General features: G+C 36.1%; 1 protein-coding gene across 1 annotated transcript; it reads right to left on the bottom strand.

Moving 5' to 3' along the window:
* Positions 1-4,544: 4,544 nt before the first annotated feature.
* Positions 4,545-6,520, bottom strand: LOC136223778 (uncharacterized). The gene is made up of 2 exons (XM_066011938.1): positions 6,443-6,520; positions 4,545-6,119 (listed from the first exon to the last, which is right to left on the bottom strand). The coding sequence occupies exon 2, from the start codon at positions 6,100-6,102 to the stop codon at positions 4,768-4,770; it is 1,335 nt and encodes a 444-aa protein (XP_065868010.1). The 5' UTR covers positions 6,103-6,119; positions 6,443-6,520; the 3' UTR covers positions 4,545-4,767.
* Positions 6,521-20,458: the final 13,938 nt, after the last annotated feature.

The following is a 20,458-nucleotide window of genomic DNA, read 5'->3' as shown; positions in this document are numbered from 1 at the left end:
AACAGTTAACTGAGAAAAAGGTTATGGACCTTACTATATGTTTTTGAAAATATAGGGACTAAACAGTGTGTTTTGTCAAAATATATGGACTAATAAATTAATTACCTTAAAATAATAAGTCATCAAATTGTCTTATGGTCATGAATTTTGTCATCTACCGTTCTTACGTGCGTCATTTTATCAGTAACAAATCACAAACATATGTTTTGATGTGGAAAAAAAACATACTGTCTTTTTGTACGAATTAGACAAAAAAAAATTATCAAATTTATAAATATTAATCTCCAATTTTATTATTAAATTATAAAAAACATGAATTTTTTTAGAACAAATTGTTATGCAATTGGTACAGAATAAAAAACAAAAATATCGGTGTTTTATAATAGTGTCTGAAACTGACTAAATTTATCAATGTTATAAGTAAAATTGTTCTTGACTTCTAACGTTAGGGGTAAAATTGCACCATTTTAGACATTAGAGATAAAATTGCTCCTAATCCAAAAAGTTAGGGGTATTTTTGCACCTTAACCTTGTAAGTTATTGTAAAGGCTTACATCATTCCCTTGAACTTGTCCAAAAAGTTTGATTGCCCCTATGAACTTTCAAAGTGTCTAGATAGCTCTTTAAACTTGGATAAAATGTTCAGTTAGCCACTTGAATTTGCGCAAAATGTAATCAATTGATCACTCGGTTGCAAAAAAAAAAAGTAAGTTAAATGCGGAAGATTTATTGCACGCATCTTAGAAAAAATAAAACGACCAAGATCGGAATATACGGTTCTAATATTAGAAAAGACAAGTTTTATAGTTGAGCAAGTAATAACTTCCTTTTTAATCTATTTTTGAATTATGTAACAACTTGTATAAAATGTGTGGAATACATCTTCTGTATTTAACTTACATGTTTTGTAACCGAGTGATCAATTGATTACATTTTATGCAAGTTCAGGAGACTAACTGAATGTTTTATGCAAGTTGAAAGGGCTGTCGGGACACTTTAAAAGTTCAGGGACCAATCAAGATTTTTGGACAAGTTCAGGGGCAAATGATGTATTAAGCCTATTGTAAATATTCAATTAGACAAAAAAAAAAAAAAAGGTTAAAATGGGACCGGATTCCGGCTAATCCGCTCTAATATCTAAATCAATTTAAAGGTAAAACTTGAGGATGAACATAACACATTAAATAAATAAAAGAATGTAATGTAAGCTTGATGAATTGATAAAGTAATGTACCTTGAGATGTGCTTACTCTATTTATATTATGATCGGGCTATAAAAGACGGTTATGAATTTAGGAGCAGGACGTGTCATGTGTCACCTGTTGATAGGTGAACGTGTGTCCGCATATTGAGGCTCGATACTCCTCAAGCCTGTGATTTATGAGATCGGGCGTGATTGCTATAACGGATGGAAGCGGACTTGCGTAGAGAGAATAGTTTGCTTACGGATGCTCGGAGGGCTCACGATCAATAAAGTCACACATTAGACATAAAGATCTATACTTTCTAGATTATAAATATTAGTCACACATTAGACATAGTGATCTAGATCTTTTTTCTCACTTGAATTATCTAATTTTTTCTCCAAATTAACGTTGGTGATGACTATAATTTAATAAATATAATGTTTAGAAGTTGACGATGATAGGTAAATTGCACAGATGGTCATTAAAATTTGAAGTTACTTTTAAAAAGTTAATAAACTTCATTTTGTTTTAATAAAGTCATATAATAACTTTATTTTTTATTTTAATGAAATCATTCCGCCTGTTTCATATAGAAAAAATCACTTGAATAGTGACATTACAATTACTTTGATTAACTTTTACATATTAGATGACAATCACATGATAGTAAAAATAAAAATTGTATTTGCTATTTATTTGATTCAGGTGCTTGAAACTGATGCATAGTATTCTACATGTTAATCATGCTTTTATTAAAAGGTTGAATTTTATTAAATTAATAGAAAATTTTAATAGGAGTCAAATTCTGTAATGTCTTATGTGTTGAAGAAAAGTTTGCTTAGACGATCTCTAACGGTAGAGATTTGGTTGTTACTCCCTGTGTGGAGTAACAACTTACCATTAGGGAGATTGTAACAAAAAAGAGTTTATTACTTATTTTAGTTATAAATAGTGAATTTATTCTTAAAATCCAAAATTTTGCTTTCTTAAAACCATGGAAGGTTCAGAGGTGTCAGATCTGGCGTAGGGCTTACAAGCGCCAGATTTGGCAAGTGAGGCGCCTCGTGCCTTTAATAATTTTCTTCTTAGAATAGGATAATTACAGGTTTGGTTTGTGAAAATTACAATCTTGGTCCTTATTTATAATTAAGAAAAAAATTTGACCCTACAAAATTTTAAATAACAACTTCATTCTAATGGGATGTTACTAAACCTTGTTAGATCATGTTCTTTTTCACTGAAATTAAATAAACTTAACTGAACTGAATGATACTGAATTGAATTGAATATTACTGAACTGAAATGATAAATTTTATATATAAATAATGATGGATTATATAAAGAATGATAAATTATATATAAAGAATGTTAAATTATAAATAATATATAAAAAATAATAAATTATATATAAATAATTATAATAAATAATGATAAATTATATATATTAATAAATTATATATAACTTATAATAAATAATAATAAATAATATATTAATAATTATAATTATAATAAATAATGATAAATTATTGAACTGAACTGAAACAAATGCTATTGAATTAAATTGAACTAAATTGAATATTACTGAACTGAATTAAATTGAACTGAATATTATTGAACTGGATTGAAATTACTGATACTAAAATTAAATAATAAAGTATAAGTATTAAGACCTTTAAAGTCACAATGGTTATTACCAAACCATTATAGAGAATTACGAGATGTAAAGAAGTATTATATTACTTGTATGGATAAAATTTCTAGATATAATATATAGATAAAAAATAATTTGAATTGATGTTGGCGTTTCTCTAATTAATTTTATTTCTTGAATTTAATCCAAACACAATAATTTTTTATCGATTTAATATATAGATTCACTGTTATATTTGACATGATTAACCCCAACCCCACCATAAAAATAGATGGACTTTCATATGTCCAAATTCGGCCAATTGAATGCAGTTCTAGGAGCAAAGTTCAAGGTTTTGAGGTGCAAATTTATCAATTGCACTAAAAAAACAATATTGTTATTTATCGCTCCTAAATTATTTATCGTCGTTTTTATTTGGATAATTTTACTCTTTTCATAAAAAAATTCGAAAACTAAAAATTTGTATTTTTAGGAGAATCGGCCAAATTTTGGCCTAGGAGGATGCAACATCTGCCCTGTCAATAGCCAGGTGGATGCAGCATCCAACCCGCCATTGACTGGGCGGATTTCTGCATCCACCTAGTCACTGGCTAGGCGGATTTCGGCATCCTCCTAAGCATAATTTTACCCATTCAAAATCGTCAAATTTTTTTATAACAAAAAATACTAAATCGTCCAATTTTTGAATATTCCAATTAAATTGAATATTAACTAGAATTTCAAATTAACTAAAATTTCTATAGAAAATATTTAATAGATTTAATAGAATTGAAATCTTTAAATCGAATTTAAATAGAAATTAAAAATTTAAATAGAATTAAATATAGAAAAAAAAAAGAAATATTTAACAATCGAACATTTTAAATATATTTTATTATTTGATATTTAAATATTTTTTATTTAATTAGTTATTAAGCTAACTATTTATTTCTATATATTCTATAATATTTATCTATAATATTAAAATTCTTTATTTAATTGACTAAGTTAAATTCAAATTTTGCAAATGAACCTCTATTTTTCTTTATAAGACCTTTTAGTATAATACCTTTAATTTTTTTAGATTTTCATTTGAAAATCTAAAAAACCATATGACGCAAAAATGCAAAATCGTCAAATTTGTTTGTGACGATAAAATGCAAAATCGTCACAAAAAAGATACATTATTTTTATGATTTCTTTGATAAAAAACGTAAACTTTAATGTCACCGACTTGTAATCATCCATTTACGGGGTTCTCAGATTGTCACACATCAATTATTTTCATAATTTCAATTATTGTTGTTCGTGTTTGTGATTTTGGAAAGGGAATTTTCAGTTTTTTATCAAAATTATGAAAAGACAAAAAAAGTCAAAATGGAAGCGATAACTAATAAAAAGGGGACGATATTTAACAATCCACTAAAAAAATTGCACATTCACATGGAAAAACCACGTCATTCTACATATAATTCTAAATTGGTTGCAATGAATATTAAAATAAATAAAAAATTGAAATGAGTATCAAAATAAAGCCACGATTTGTTCAGAAGAGCGAATTTAAACTATATATAAAACAATACAATCTCAATTTAACAGTTATCATATGTTGTGACATTAGATTCTCTATTTTCCAATATCGTTTTCATCTTTTATCATTACAAATTGACAAATCGTTATGCCAACTGATGCATTATTTCCTCCTCCTCGCAACCCGGTCGGCCAATATGAGAGTGGAGGGAGAGAGTTTTCTTCTTTTGTACCATACAAAGAACTATTTGATAATTGTGCAATCTGTGTCTTTGGTCCATTAAAATTTTGCAATTAAAGTAAATGTGGCAAAAACTTACCTCTACAAATAAGCAATACTATAATATAAAATCTATTGATTAAAAATAGGTTGATCCATTAAGAAAAGTTACTTAATTTGAAGCATACATAAATATAAAATTAATAATGAGGAAGAAGAATCCATATTGGTGGAGGAATTGCAAGGACGTTGTTTTTATAACCTGGTAATTCCTTCAACTCTCCAGTTTCCAAGTTGAACATGCCATTATCATACCCTCCAAAGCCCCCATATTTTCGAACCCAAAGAAAACTATCGGTGTAATAGATAACGTTCCTTCTAACTTCGGGAAATTGAGATATATGAAATGACAATGAAGTATTTAGTCCCACAAACAATGCATAATCTCCTATATCCTTTACTAACTTCCATTGACACTCAATCATATCAAACTCATATACAACGAATCCATTGATAAAGTACATATCATCTATATCCGGATGAGGGTCTTCTCCATCATACGGTATGACCATCAAAAGTTGACCACAACATTCTACTAAATACCTTTGACTCCGACAGACATCAACCTCAACGTGAGGAGGTCCAACAAATTTGTTATCTTTTCTCGTTCTCTCGGCGAGTGACACTCGTCGAGAAGTATCAATGTCAATGAGTTCAGATTGGAAAGTAAAAGCTTGAGTCACTCTTGGAGAAGTATCAATCTCAATGAGTTCATATTCCAAAGTTAAAGCATGTAACTCTCCATTGTAAAATATTATATCAGCAACATCAGAAACACCTACAATTTCGCTCCATTTATCATCCCCAGGTTTACAAAATGCTAAGCCACGGTTGATACCATGTATGGCGACAGCGATGTAATCCGTAGTTAAACTAGGATTGGATGACAAAATAACCTTACGTGTCATGAAATCTCTCACAAAAGATGGAGTTTGAGTAAAGTCATGACCTCTAAATCCAACCAAATGATACTCATGACGTTCATGAGAAGGCTTGGAATACTCAAGTTGTTGATCAGAAGGATCTACAACTTCTCCAGCCCCATACCCTAAAACATCAGGAAACTTGAATCTCGGTGGAAGTTGAATTTCAAACTTTGTAGAAGGATTAATGATTGAAATTGAAGGTGAAGTCTCAACTGATATCAACCAACCATACGATGATCCAACATATATTCTATCTTTAATCATATGATTCTGCAAATCAAGAAAGCACAAAGTTTCCTTCTTCTCTACCACGTCAATTAATGCATGTGATGCTCTATAATCAGCATCAGCATCATCATCATAATCAAGATCAACATCTTCATCATCCATAATTGGCACCAGCAAGAGGCACTTGTTATCACTTATCTCTGGGAATACAGGTCTCCATGATTTACAAACACAAGCTACTCTAACTTTGTCATCGTATAAACTTAATCTGTCAACGATCATTCTCAATAAGTCGAGTGGAAGATCTTCCCATTCACCCATAGTTTTATATGATTCAGCTATAATAAATTGATAATTAACAGTCAATATGAATCAATTATACACTAGAACTCTTAAATCTAAACTTAATAAAACTTCAATTGCAGAGTATTCGAGTCGACTGCATCAAATACTAACGCACATGGATCGTATCTAGCTATGAAATCTTAAATCGTAAATTAAAGCATATGGAACTCTTAAATAAACCCAAAACCCCCAATTTCAGAAACAGAACACAATTCCCCAATGAAAACACAAAACTCCTAAATCTGTATCGAAATAGAATTAACTAAAATAAAAAACCCTAAAAAGTGAATGAATCGCAAGTGATAGAGGAAAGTACTGAATGTATGCTCACTGCGATCGGGATCGGCGGCAGCGGCTGGTGAGAAAGATGGCCGATGAGCGTACGAGAAGGAAGAGAGGCTCTGATTGTGTTTGATGTTGTAAAATACAAAAGTTATTCTATATATAGTCCACTCAAAACGGCAGTATTTTACTAGAACTACAATTCTTAATCGACAATAATTTGACAGATTTATTTATTTATTTATTTTTCTCGTGTGTTTAGAACTTAGAAACCAAAAAACTAAATTTACTAGTGTGTTTCTTTGCAACTATTCTTCTAGCATCTCTTGAATGGTTGGCATGTAAAGTGTCAAAACATTTCAAATTAGTGTTCATATTTATGAACTACTATACGTCATGTATAAATTGTTTTTTTTTTTTTTGTTACACTAGTGTTCGACTTGTCCCAGAGACCGCAAGGCGCGGTCCCGAAAAAAAAAAAAGAGTTTTGCTATTTATCGTCCCAAATTACTTATCATCGCCTCCATTTGGATAATTTTGCCTTTGCATAAAAAAATTTCAAAACCGGGGAAAAAAAATTTGAGAGAAAATTTCAAAATTTGGCCTAAACGGGTGTGGTATCCTCCCCATGGGCCGGGCGGATGCCGCATCCGTTTAGGCCAAATTTTGAAATGTGCAACATCGTATAATTTTTAGTGATGAAAAATACTAAATCGTTCAATTGTTTGTGACGAAAAATACAAAATTCTCTAATTTTTTGTGACGAAAAATGGAAAATCGTCATGAAAAATATGTATTATTTTCATGAGTTCTTTAATAAAAAAAATGTAAATTTTAATGTTTCCGACTCGTAATCATCCATTTTCAAGGTTCGGGTTATCACACATCATTTATTTTCATAATTTCAATTATTGTTGTTCGGGTTTATGATTTTAGAGAGAGAATTTTCAGTTTTTAATCAAAATTATGAGAAGGGCAAAAAAGTCTAAATGGAGGCGGTGATAAATAATTTGGGAGCGGTATTTAGCAGCTCACAAAAAGAACCTACTAGTCAAGGGAAAGAAATCTCCCACCTATCACTAAAAAATATATCATGGATGCCTACATGAGGCACGACACACTTGTGATGATCTAAAGCCACGAATCGCACAAAGTTAGCCATCCAGTCAGCTATTTGGTTACCTTCCTTGTAGACGTGATGAAGTCTAACGGTCCAATTGTGTACCAACAACTCTTTGCACTTTCTGAGTAGCCAAAAATACCGATGTCGAGACCCATCGTGATGCATAAGGTGTACCACAACCTGTGAATCAAGTTCCATAATGATTTAATGGAATCCTTCCATCCAAGCAAGCTCTGACCCAAAATATACCCCCTTATAATTCAGTTAATACTGTCGTGCAAATTCCCAAGTTAGTCAAAAAAAACCAATCCACTACCCATTATAATCCCGAATCAGGCCCCCCGTGCTTGCGATTCTCTCCATCGGATTTTATTTTAACCCACCCGGACTCAAGCGGCTTCCAGCCTATATGGACCTCCACCTGCACCTTATGCCAGAGCCCCTTAGAGATTGAAAAATCATTGCTGAAAGGATGTGCTTGTTGTTGAATAAATTATGGGCAAGCAACCGGTGATTTAGATAAAAAAACTGCCGCCATTGCTCCAACACCAGAGCTACCAAACGACAGTGGCAAACCACAAGCCCCAACGAATGGCATACCTTTGATCTCATGGCTCCAAATTACAGCAAACTCAATCTTTTAATTCTACAATAGAAAATCTCGTTACAGAACGCTCCGATTGCTGGAAAAGCCAGACATTCTTCACGCGCTAACAGTCCTAGACGATGTGTAAGGCAGTTCTCCAGTAGAGAACAAAATTGACAAGATGGATCAGCAACAATATGACGCCATACCTGTTGAAACACAATTTCTGTGAAGTTTTTTATTATGAGAAAAATCATAATTAAGGAATAAGATCCCTAAGGTATTAAAATTCAGAGTTAAATTAAATATGTTTTATTTCTAATATGTTTGTTAAGTGTTTAAATTTATTAGAAGCATAAAACACAAGCAATCAAAAGGCCTAAAATGAATTAAAGGCCTAAACCGAAGCTGGTCCAAGACCTAGAATTCGAAACCAGAAGCCCGTAACAAGAAGTCAAATCAAAGTGTTTCATTTATAGTAAAAACCCAGAAGACAGAAGATCTTGTCAGTCACTCATCTCTTTCGATCATCCAAATAAGGAAAGACGCAGATTGCAAGACTGCGAAGTCAGAATTCAAAAGACGATCATTGGATGCGCTTCTCAATGATCGACAAAAGTCTGAATTCGGAAACAGAAACTTTCCTTAAATGGCTAAATTAGCATAGAGATTAGAAGGACACAAGAACAGAAGCCCTTTGCTCATAATGGCTCTCTTCAATTCAAACTGACAAGTTTGAAGACTTCACCTATAAAAGCCAACCTCAAGCTTCATTTTTCACACTTGATCTTCACGCAAAAAAAATAGATAAAGCATACAGGTGAAAAATAAGAGCAAATTTCCATACACAATCAATTCGATATTTGTGTAATCAAAATAGAGAGAGATTAGTTCATTTGATTTTCATATAGATTGCCTCTAACGAAATCAACACGAGATCAAAGAAGGAATAAACGAGAAAGGTAATTATTCGAGTGAGAGTCGGAAGAAAATTTTCTTCCTATTAATTATGCTTGGCCGAATTCCTTAGGTTGGGGAGGGTATTTATAGTGTTTCAATTTCCTAACCCTAGTCTGATTAGGTTAAAACATTTAATTAGAATCTCAATCCGAATAGATTTACTAATTAAAAAAAATTAAATACAATTATCTATATTATCTATGTATCATATAAATATAATTAATAATTCTAAATTCTAATTTCATTAAAATATTTATTTATGTCAGGATAATAATTTAATTAGAGATATAATCTCATTATACTTAATCAATTTATTATCCTGTAATAATTTAACCATAACTATAATCCAATTATAATTATCTAAATAAATCAATTAATTAAATCACCTCCCTACTATATAGATTTTGGCTCCCATAGATGTCAACTCTAAAATTACCATTTCATCCTCTGGTCCAAGTCTCATGTGTGACTCATTATGTTCTTACCGCTACTAGTTGTATACAGTTATTGGAATTAATTTAAGCAAATTAATTTCAAATAAATGTATAACAGAATGAGTGCGCATACTGTTACTGATAGAACCATAAACATTCCCCCATAGCGATAAGAAGTCAGGTTGATACTGACGTTTACCTTTCCGTATTAGGTTTATTATAATTTGATCATTCATTAACTATATCCTTAAACGAATCTGTAAATATGGATAGGTTAAGTGAAATCTTCATTTCTACTCTTAACATTATCACCTTGCAAGGAATTCAAGTCAATTCTCCACAATAGGTCATGAATATATCTACTATCTATCAGGAGTGATGAATGCTCAATCTAACATTAATTATTCTGCATTTACTGGTGCCTTACAAAAAGTATCGGTACACGACTGAAATGTTACGCGTATCCAAGTTTTCCCAGTTTTCCCAAATAACCGCCGCCACCTCCGATCTGTAATCTCCTGCCGCCTCGCCGCCGCGAGTCCGATTGTCCCTCCTTCGCCGCCGGCGCTATGAGAGTTTGTTCCTGCCGCTATGTGTTGCTCATCGTCCTTGTTCTCTCCTCTCGGGTTTTTCGACGCTAGGTGCGCCTTTGCCGCTCGTTTCACTTTCCGGCTCCGGCAACCGCCGTTTCGCCTTGCTTTGTGCTCTATGAGTCCATCTGATCCTGTAGGAAAATAGACAAGCCTAGGCATAGCTGAATAATAAAATTTTATCTATTTTATCTATTTCCTTTTTCCAAGATCTGTTAATTGTTATTTCATATAAAGAGGGATAGATAGTAATACCTTTATTGATGAACTATCTACCGTTGCAAACGAAGTGCCCACAACTTGTTATTATCAACTCGTGAACCACGAACGTTTGATTCAACACAAAACCAAAAGATAATCAGTAATCAACCTTCAATGAATAGCAATCGCAATGATGGCCTCTAACAGAAATCGATACGAGATCAAAGAGGGAGTAAGAAATAAAGTGAATTAGCCGAGACGAAAGACGGAACGATTCCTCCTCTTCTAGTTTATGTGTGTCGAAATTTAGGGGTTAGGGGAGTCTATTTATAGACTTTTTTTAACCCTAATCCCAGTGTTAGGTAATTAAATAATTGGAATCTTATTCGGAATAGGATTCCTAATTAGATAATTAAATAAACACTTTACTATTATCTAAATAATAACTAATTATATCTAGATAATTATTATTAATCAAATTAATAATTAATTAATGTTAGGGATAATTAAATAGAGTTTTAATCACATAAAACTTCTAATTAATATTATCAGATAATCTTTTAATTTAATTGATAACCATAATCAAATTATAATTATTAATCAAATTAATTTATCCCTAAATTAATGTAAATTTCGGCCCATATGTGTATGTCCCACTAATTACCTTTTCGTCCTCCGATTCCAAGTCCCATATGCGACCCATTAGGTTCTTTATTGCCACTAGCCGTATATATCATTTGAAATTATTCATCACGATTAATTCCAACATATATATAACGGAATACCGTCGAGAGCTGTTACTAGCAGAACCTATGATATTCCCCCAGAGCAATTAAGAAGTCAGGTTGATAACTGACATTCACCTTTCTATATTAGGTACAGTATAATACGATCCTTCATCAACTATATCCTTTCGGTCAATTCCTTATAACCATGGAACGTGTCAATGTTACATATAACGAAAAGTCCGGTTTTACTTGTACATGTTGAATTCACTCTGAAAGATAAGTTAAGTACATGTTGAATTCACTCTGAAAGATAAGTTAAGTGCAATGTTTATTTCTACTCTTAACTGTATCACCTTGCAAGGATTTCAGTCAATTCACCATAAGCGGCCCTTTGGATATATCTCCCATTTATCGGGAGTGACGAATGCTCAATCTGACATTAACCATTCTGTAATTACTTCGCGTGATACCCAACCCTGCACTCACACACCCTAGGCTCTCACCTATTAGATCGTGCTCGCACAGAATCAAAGTATCAGACTCCGCAATCCAGAATTACTAATTAATGAATGTTTGAGTCTGAGGATTAGTTATACCTACTAATACCGATGAGATGAACAGTTGACACATTAGATAAATCATTCCATTCTGTTATCTCAAGTCGGGTCCCAATCCTAATGAACTCCTTCATCAGATCCATGTAACTGTCTAGATATCAGAATATCTAAAGCTTGTGAGATCAGCTTTCTGTCTCGACAGAAAACACTGTTACATGCAAGTCTCAACTGCAATATGCCAATCCCTATAACATATTACTTGACTTGGGTTTACTTTAAGTCTATCAGTCTATTATAAAGTATAGTCTCACTTCATGCTTGTATGAACACTTTATAACTACTTGAATAAACTTAGGATTACTTCCTTTGCGAAAGATTTGTGCCTTTATATATAGTTACATATTAATGATATATATCTGATTAAACAAATGACCAAATAAACAATTTATTCATTAATATTAATATCCAAAACAATTGTATTTAGGACACTAAATTCCAACAGATCTTGCACGCCCGACTGTAACCCGCTCTGCTTGCACCCGATTGGGGTGGTCCGGTGAGTTCTCTGTTCCTTAATCTTGTGGTATCGATTGTGATTTGGCCTGGTCTGGATTTGTGTCATTGCTTCTCTGGTTTTTAGTTGTGAGTAGATTGAGTATTGTGATTCAAGATTGTGTTTCAGCCTTGTTGCTGTTGTTGGTGGTTTTGTGTTTCTTGAAGTGCAGGGATCTTTGGTTTTCTTATTAGTTGCTCATTACTGCCCTGTTTGGATTTTGGATTTGCTGTGTGGTTTGGTGTTCTCTGTCTTGCTGGTTGTTCTTGATTTATTGTCTTGAATCCCTTCATTGTTATGGCTGGGGTGGAGAAAGCGATAAACAATCTGTCTCTTTCTGTCGGGGAGGAAGAGGAACTTGATCTCAGTGGTCCCTCTTCCAATCCTATTACTAAGAATAGTGGATTAACCCTGGTTGGTCGTTTCCTCTCGGATCGATCAATAAATACTGTCGCCATGAAGGCCGGGATGGCAACTATTTGGAGACCTGGGAGGGGTGCAGCAATTTCTGAACTATCTGCAAATAAGTATGTATTTGAATTCTATCATGCAGTAGATATGTCTCGTGTTGTGGTTGGGGGGTCCTTGGTCCTTTGACAATCATTTACTTGTACTTGTTGCTTGGAAGGACGAGCCTTCCCTTGAGTTGGTTGAGTTGAACATTGCATATTTTTGGGTCCAAATATATTATTTGCCTATAGGATCTATATCTGAGGGGTAGGTAGACAGATTAGGGATTTCATTGGAAAGTATCTGGAGTATGATCTTAATAACAATGCTGCATTGAGAAGGGAGTTTATGCGCCTTAGAGTCTCTATTGATGTGAGAAAACCTCTGAAGAGGATGAAGAAGATTAGGAAGGGTAAGGAGGAGTGGGCTTATATATCTTTCAAGTATGAGAGATTGGGTAATTTCTGTTACATCTGTGGGCTGTTGGGACACACTGACAGATACTGTGAGAAAATTTTCACATTGAAGCCTAAGATTACACAGGAATGGGGAGACTGGTTAAAGGCCCCAACTCATAAGGTTGGGGAGGTACTGAATGTGAAGTGGTTGAGGGAGCTAAGGAGCCAGGCTATAGTTCCAACACCAGGTAGTGGGAGCCATAAAGAGAACACGGGCACTAAACATACGATAATAGGAAAGGTAAATCCAGAGAAGGAGGCAGGTAAGGAAAATATTCCTGCGGATCAATTAAGTGAGAAGCAGAAGGGCAAGAAGGTAGTGGGGTGTGGGGGTGCGAGCTTGCAGAGTACTCGAGAGGGGGAGGTAGATAATATGGCAGTGGATAGTGATGAGGAAGGATTAGAACTGGCAGATGACCGTAAACACAGACGTGTGGGCCCAGATTCGATCTTAGTGTAAGCAATAGTGAGCAAATTACAAGGTAATGGACCTGAATTGAGTTTGAACATTCTGAAGGTGACAGTTTCTATGACTCTGGTAGATTCTTCCACTTCTCTTAACATAAAAATGGCACGACCTGGGGAGCAGGTCCGCCGAGGATTATGAATTGCCTGAGCTGGAACTACCGGGGGTTAGGGAACTCTCGGGCAGTTCGGTCTTTCGGGGAGCTCGTTAAAACAAGCAAACCGGATACGATATTTTTGATTGAAACACTGGTGACTAGTTCTGTTATTGATGGATTGAAAAGAAAGTTTGGTTTTGAAGGCTCTTTCTCTATTGACTGTAAAGGTAGAAGTAGGGGCCTTTCCCTCATTTGGAGGCAGCCGTACATGGCTTCAGTGGTTTCTTTCTCGGATCACCATATTGAAGTTCAGATGCATGATATTGAGAGAGGTGATTGGAGGCCGGTGGGCTTCTATGGTCATGCTAACCGGGCTAATCATGGTGGCTCATGGAGTTTACTAGCTCAGTTGTGCTCCAGTTCGATTCTTCCCTTACTGGTCATTCGAGATTTTAATTGTATTCTTTCTGATTCAGAGAAAGTGGGTGGGCTTCCATACTCTCAGGGGTTGATAAGGAAGTTTCAGGAAGCTGTTGAGGAGAATATGCTTCTTTATATACCGACTCAGGGTAGTCAATTCACTTGGGAAAGGAGCCGAGGTACGAGATTGTGGGTTAGAGAGAGACTGGACAGGGCTTTGGTCAATACTATCTGGGCAGATAGATTCCCCAATCACAGGCTGCACACGTTGGTCTCACCCTATTCAGATCACTCACTGATTTTCCTGAACTTTGCAAATCTGGTGAGGGATGGGGGTCAGCGACACTTTAGATTCGAACAAGAGTGGCTCCAAGATCCGGATTTCAGAGAATTTGTTCGTGCAGGGTGGCTGAGTAGTAGGTGTTGCAATCTGGAAGACAAGTTGTCGGCTTGTGCTAGTAGTATAGAACAATGGGGGAACAAATATCGTATGCGGTTCAGAAAACAGATTGAGGGGTGTAAGAGGAGGCTGGATCGTCTTGTTGACAGCAATGCACCCGCCGATGTTGACAGATTCCTTCAGGCTCGGCAGGAGCTGAACACCCTGCTTGAAACTGAAGCTATCCATTGGCAACAAAGGGCTAAGAGCTTCTGGCTGAAAGAGGGTGACCAGAATACTAAATTTTTCCATGCTTGTGTCAAAGCTAGAAAATAGAGAAATAATATTAGGCGCCTCAAGGATAACAATGGCCTATGGGTGCAGGGTATGTAGGACCTTGGATCCCTGGCTAGTGTGTACTTTTCTGATCTGTTTGCTAGCCCTATAAGCCCATATTACGAATCAGTTAATGTACTGGACTCGCTAGTCACAATTGACATGCAAAGTGAGTTGTGCTCCCAATTCACTCATGAAGAATTTAAAGTTGCCATGTTCCAAATGCATCCGGACAAATCCCCAGGTCCTGATGGGTTAAATCCGAGTTTCTTCCAACACTTCTGGGATGTTATTGGTATGGAGGTTGTTCGTGCTTGTATGGGTTATCTGGAAAGGAAGGAATTCCCGGCCCATCTGAATGATACAATTATCGTCTTGATCCCCAAAATTGATAAGCCTGAAGGGATGAAGGATTTTCACCCTATCTCCCTTTGCAATGTCCTCTATAAATTGATTGCCAAAGTTCTGGCCAATAGGCTTAATGTAATGACCCGGTCCGGAGTGGGTGGCGCCGGGGTAAGAAGGCCTGAGCAAGGAGCGGCCCTAAGGGATGGCGATGGGGACAGGAATGAACCGAATCCCACATCGGAAATGGAGAGGGAGTGATTGGGGCTTATTAGTAAGATGAGAATCCAATACATGCAGACGCGTTTTAAAGCCGTGAGGCTCAATGTGTTGGATTTGGGCCAGAGCGGACAATATCTACATGGTATTGGATCAGGGTGTTACAATTGGTATCAGAGCCGACTCTCCACGTACGATGTGTGGTTCGGGGACGAACCAGGCGGAAGCTGGTGGGCTTGTAACGACCCGGTCCGGAATGGGTGGCGCCGGGGTAAGAAGGCCTGAGCAAGGAGCGGCCCTAAGGGATGGCGATGGGGACAGGAATGAACCGAATCCCACATCGGAAATGGAGAGGGAGTGATTGGGGCTTATTAGTAAGATGAGAATCCAATACATGCAGACGCGTTTTAAAGCTGTGAGGCTCAATGTGTTGGATTTGGGCCAGAGCGGACAATATCTACATGGTATTGGATCAGGGTGTTACACTTAAGAATGTATTACCGGCTTTGATTTCTGAGATCAGTCGGCTTTTGTCCCTAGAAGGTCTATCTCTGACAGTATCATGGTGGCCTTTGAGTCATTACACTTTATGAAAAGGAAGAATAGGGGCAGATTGGGAGAGATTGCTCTGAAGCTTGATATTAGCAAGGCCTATAATAGAGTTGATTGGACCTTCCTGAAGTTGGTTATGCTGAAATTGGGGTTCCCTGAGACATGGGTTGAGTGGATTATGTTGTGTATATCCTCTATGGAGTATTCTGTTTCACTTAATGGAACGTTTGTGGGTCCAATTAAGCCTAAGAGGGGTCTGAGGCAGGGTGACCCTCTATCCCCATACCTTTTTATACTGTGTGCTGAAGTCTTATCTAAACTAATTAATAAAGCGGCGATTGAGGGTTCCATCCATGGTTGTCAAATTACCAGGGGTGCCCCCATCATCACTCATTTGTTTTTTTTGTAGATGATAGCTTTCTGTTTTTCAGGGCGGATATGGATGAATGCACAAAAATTGGAGCAATTTTGTCTGAATACGAGTTAGCTTCGGGTCAGGCTGTTAACTTGCAGAAATCTGGGATTTTCTTTAGTCCGAATGTTGACCCTGGGCTGCGTAGGGATGTCTGCACGTCTCTTCAGGTCTCTAATCCATTGGATACGGGTCGATATTTGGGGCTGCCTTCGCTAATTGGGAAGTCTAAAGTGGCAATTTTTAGCTTCCTCAAAGATAGGCTACGGAAAAGGTTGAGCAATTGGACTTTCAGGTTCCTTTCAGCTGCAGGTAAGGAGGTTCTGATTAAATCTGTCGCACAGGCTTTGCCTACTTTTTGTATGAGTATTTTTAAACTGTCTAAGTCCCTATGCCTGGACCTTGAGAAAATAATGAATTCCTTTTGGTGGGGTATAAAACCGGAAGTTAGGAGATCGATCCATTGGCAGAGTTGGGATCGCCTTTGTAGAAGTAAGAGTGAGGGAGGCATGGGCTTTAGGAGCCTCCAGAAATTCAACCTAGCATTGCTAGGTAAACAGGCTTGGAAGTTATTAGTTACTCCAAACTCCTTGGTAGGGAAGTTGTTTAAAGCTAGATATTTTCCTAGAGATCCCTTCCTATCCTCTAAATTGGGCAATAATCCTAGTTTTGTTTGAGGGAGTGTTTGGAGAGCTATTGAAGTGTTGAAGTGTGGTGTAAGATGGAGGATTGGGGATGGTAAATCCATATCTGTGTGGAAGGACCCGTGGTTGAATATTGTAGCTCCGTTTATGGTGCAGGGGAATGCTGGGGTGCAGCAGAGGGAGGAAAGGGTTACCGACCTCTTTGTCCAGGGGAGGAAGATCTGGGACAGAGGTAAGATCGAGGCCATGTTAACTGCTGCTGATGCATGCATGGTCAACAGAATGATTCTGCCCATTAGAGATGTGGAGGATGGTATTATGTGGAGTTTCACCAAGGATGGTTTGTATTCGAGCAAATCAGGCTATAGAGTGCAGTGTGGTGGATACAGTGGACCCGTTCCTGATGGGGGATGGAGTAGAATCTGGAAATTGCATATTCCACTGAAAGTTAAGATGTTTGTTTGGAAGCTGGCCTCGGGCTGTTTAGCCACACAGCATAGGTTGGCTGGACGGGGAATGACTATACCAACCCATTGTCCGTTCTGTCATACCGATGTTGAACATGATTATCATCTCTTTGTGGAATGTCTCTACGCCCAGGAGTGTTGGAACCTATCCAGGATCAATACGGATGTATTCCAACTTGATTATATAACGTGTTCTATTTTGCAGGTTCTGACGTCTAATGATGATGATTTCCTGACGAAGGTGGCAATGACCCTATGGGTAATATGGAATCAAAGGAATCAAATGGTGTGGGAAAGCAAGATACAGCTCCCGGAGACGGCGATCCCGCTATCGATCACTTACCTTGCAGCTTGGTGTCAATCCCAAGTTAAGGCGCCGAACCATAGCAACAATCAAAGCCACCCTGACAATCCGACGATGGCCCATTCTTGTCACGACGCACCTCCTACCGCAGCTATGTCATCGACGCTGTTGCCTCCTGCCGTTCCTTCGTCACCATCGCTGCTTCCCCCTGCCGCAGCTCCTACCCGTCCTCTTTCTGCTTTGCCGCGCCAACCTCGTTGGTCTGCTACGCATGGCGACGTCGGTCAGCAATCCCCTGATGCGGGCATCACGAGCAGCGGCAGGCTGGTCCGGCAGACTACTCCTACCGCCACTGCCCAGATCAGCGCCAGAATCGCTCCGGCTGCGCAGATGCATGGGAGAAGGTGGACTCGACCTCCGTCAGGTGTAGTGAAATGTAATTGTGATGCCGCCCTTTTCAGTTCCGAGTCTCGTAGTGGGGTTGGGGCTTTACCCTGCTCCTCCGATGGCTCATTCATGGCATGTCGTAGCCGTCTCCTCCCATTAATTGAAGGAATTAGAGAAAGTGAGGCATTGGCTCTACGCGAAGATATTTTATGGTGTGTTCACTTGAACTGTATTAATGTCTGTTTTTGAAAGTGATTCCTTGATTGTGGTTAACAGTATTACTTCTGTTGCTTTAGATTTCTCAGTTTTTGGTTCAATTATTCAGGATTGTAAGTTTCTCTTAAGTAACCGACACGATTACACTGTGTCTTTTTCTCCGTGTCTAGCAAACAGGGGGGCCATGCCGTTGCACGGTATGCCCTGTCCAACGCTAGCGAGTCTGTATCATTTTCTGCTCCGTCCTGGTTGCAGGAAATTATTTCTTCTGATTTGGTTTAATGAATGCGTTTTTCTTCAAAAAAAAATTATTCTGCATTTACTTTATGTGATACCCAATGTCTACCCGGACACACCTCATGCATCCTGCATGTATGGATCGTGTTAAAACAGAGTCAAAGCATCACACTCCATAATCAAGAATCACTAATTAATGTTTGTTTGGGTCTAACGATTACTTATGCCTACTAATACCTTTGAGAGGAAACAGGTGACATTAGATAAGTCCATTCATCATGTTATCTCAAGTTGGGACTCCAATCCTAATAAACTCATTCACCGGATCCATTTAACTGCCTAGATATCTGAATATTTAAAGCTTTTGAGATCAGCTTTCTGTTCACAACAAAAGACATTATTACATGCAAGTCTCAACAGCATTATATTAATCTATAAACATATTGATTGACTTGGGACAGCTTTAAGTTTATTGACTTATTATAAAGTACTTATTATAAAGTACAGTCACACTTCATGTTTGTATGAATACTTTATAATTACTTAAATAAACTTGGGATTTTCTTTTATTTAACTTGTTTAGTTATGATAAAAGATCAATACCTTTTATTAGTTAAACATACTGTATCTCATAAAACAAATGATAATAGAACAATTCATTTACAATTAATTTATATTCTAAAACAATTATCTATACCTCCAACATCTTTTAGTGTTGGATCTCCACCACCCCTGAATCAATATTCAGTACTAGTTAAAACGATCCATCCTAATCCACTAGAAACTAGAAGAGTCGGATATTCAACCTTCTCAAAAAGAGGTGAATATCTCCATTGCAAGGAACATTGAATTGTTAGTTGAATGCAATTTTAAAATACCCTATGCTAAAGTAAAACATATATCCACCAACAACAAAATATAAATTTGGTATAAAAATAAATGTTAATTATTAATTTTAACTTTGTCAAGGCATATAGGTAAGCATCTCTCAAACAAATTACCGTTGTTAATTATTAGTTGGTTTAATACACATATTTACCCTTATATTATCACGGAAAAACAAATATACCATTATATCAAATAAACTCACAAAACTATCCCTGAATTTTCCACAAACCTGCAATTATACCCTAATCTAACAGACATATGATGTGGCATAAACGGCGTGCCCTTTAATGTGATAAAACAGCCTATCTGAACTAAAAAAAATCAGGGATAGTTTTGTAGGTTTATTTGATTTAAGGATATATCTGTTTTTCCGTGATAATACAAAGGCAAATATATATATTAACCCTTATTAGTTAGATGGTTTTAGATCGGGTTGGATTGGATTTTTAAAAATGAGTTCTCTTAGTTTGGCCAAATCCAATATAACTGTAATACCCTTAGCTTGGACAAAATCATTATGTATTAAGCCCGCCATTCCAATCTATGACCAAATCTACCCCAACAACATCATATTGAATTTGACTCATAAGCTCCCAAATAAAAAAAAACTCCTTAATTTGTTAGATTCGGGAGAAATTTTGGATTACTTCCAGTGTACGCTGTTTCTTAATAAAACAAAGGTTAAAATGTTACTACTAAGGATTTTTCTGGTTTAGGGTATAGTAAAAAAATAATTACTTTCATAAATAAAAGAGCATATTCTATTATCGGATGCTGAATTGTTATTGTGATAAGTTGTTTTACTTTGTTTTTTTCCACCATTGGATGATGAATTCATTCAATGGTAAAAACATATAAAGTAAAACTTACTTTAAACTTTAAATAACTTTAATTTTTAAACTTCATGATTTTGAGATCTTTTAAATATTTTCAATTAGAAAAGAGTTATAAATATTGTAATTTTGAAAATAAATAAATATATATATATATAATCATAAAAAATATAGTTATAATCAACTTTAATTCAAAATTGAATTAAAG

This window comes from Euphorbia lathyris, chromosome 3 (genome assembly GCF_963576675.1).
Source record: "Euphorbia lathyris chromosome 3, ddEupLath1.1, whole genome shotgun sequence".
NCBI classification, from domain to species: Eukaryota; Viridiplantae; Streptophyta; class Magnoliopsida; order Malpighiales; family Euphorbiaceae; genus Euphorbia; species Euphorbia lathyris.
Note: the sequence above shows the minus strand (reverse complement) of the source record. Positions and strands in the feature narration are given on the sequence as shown.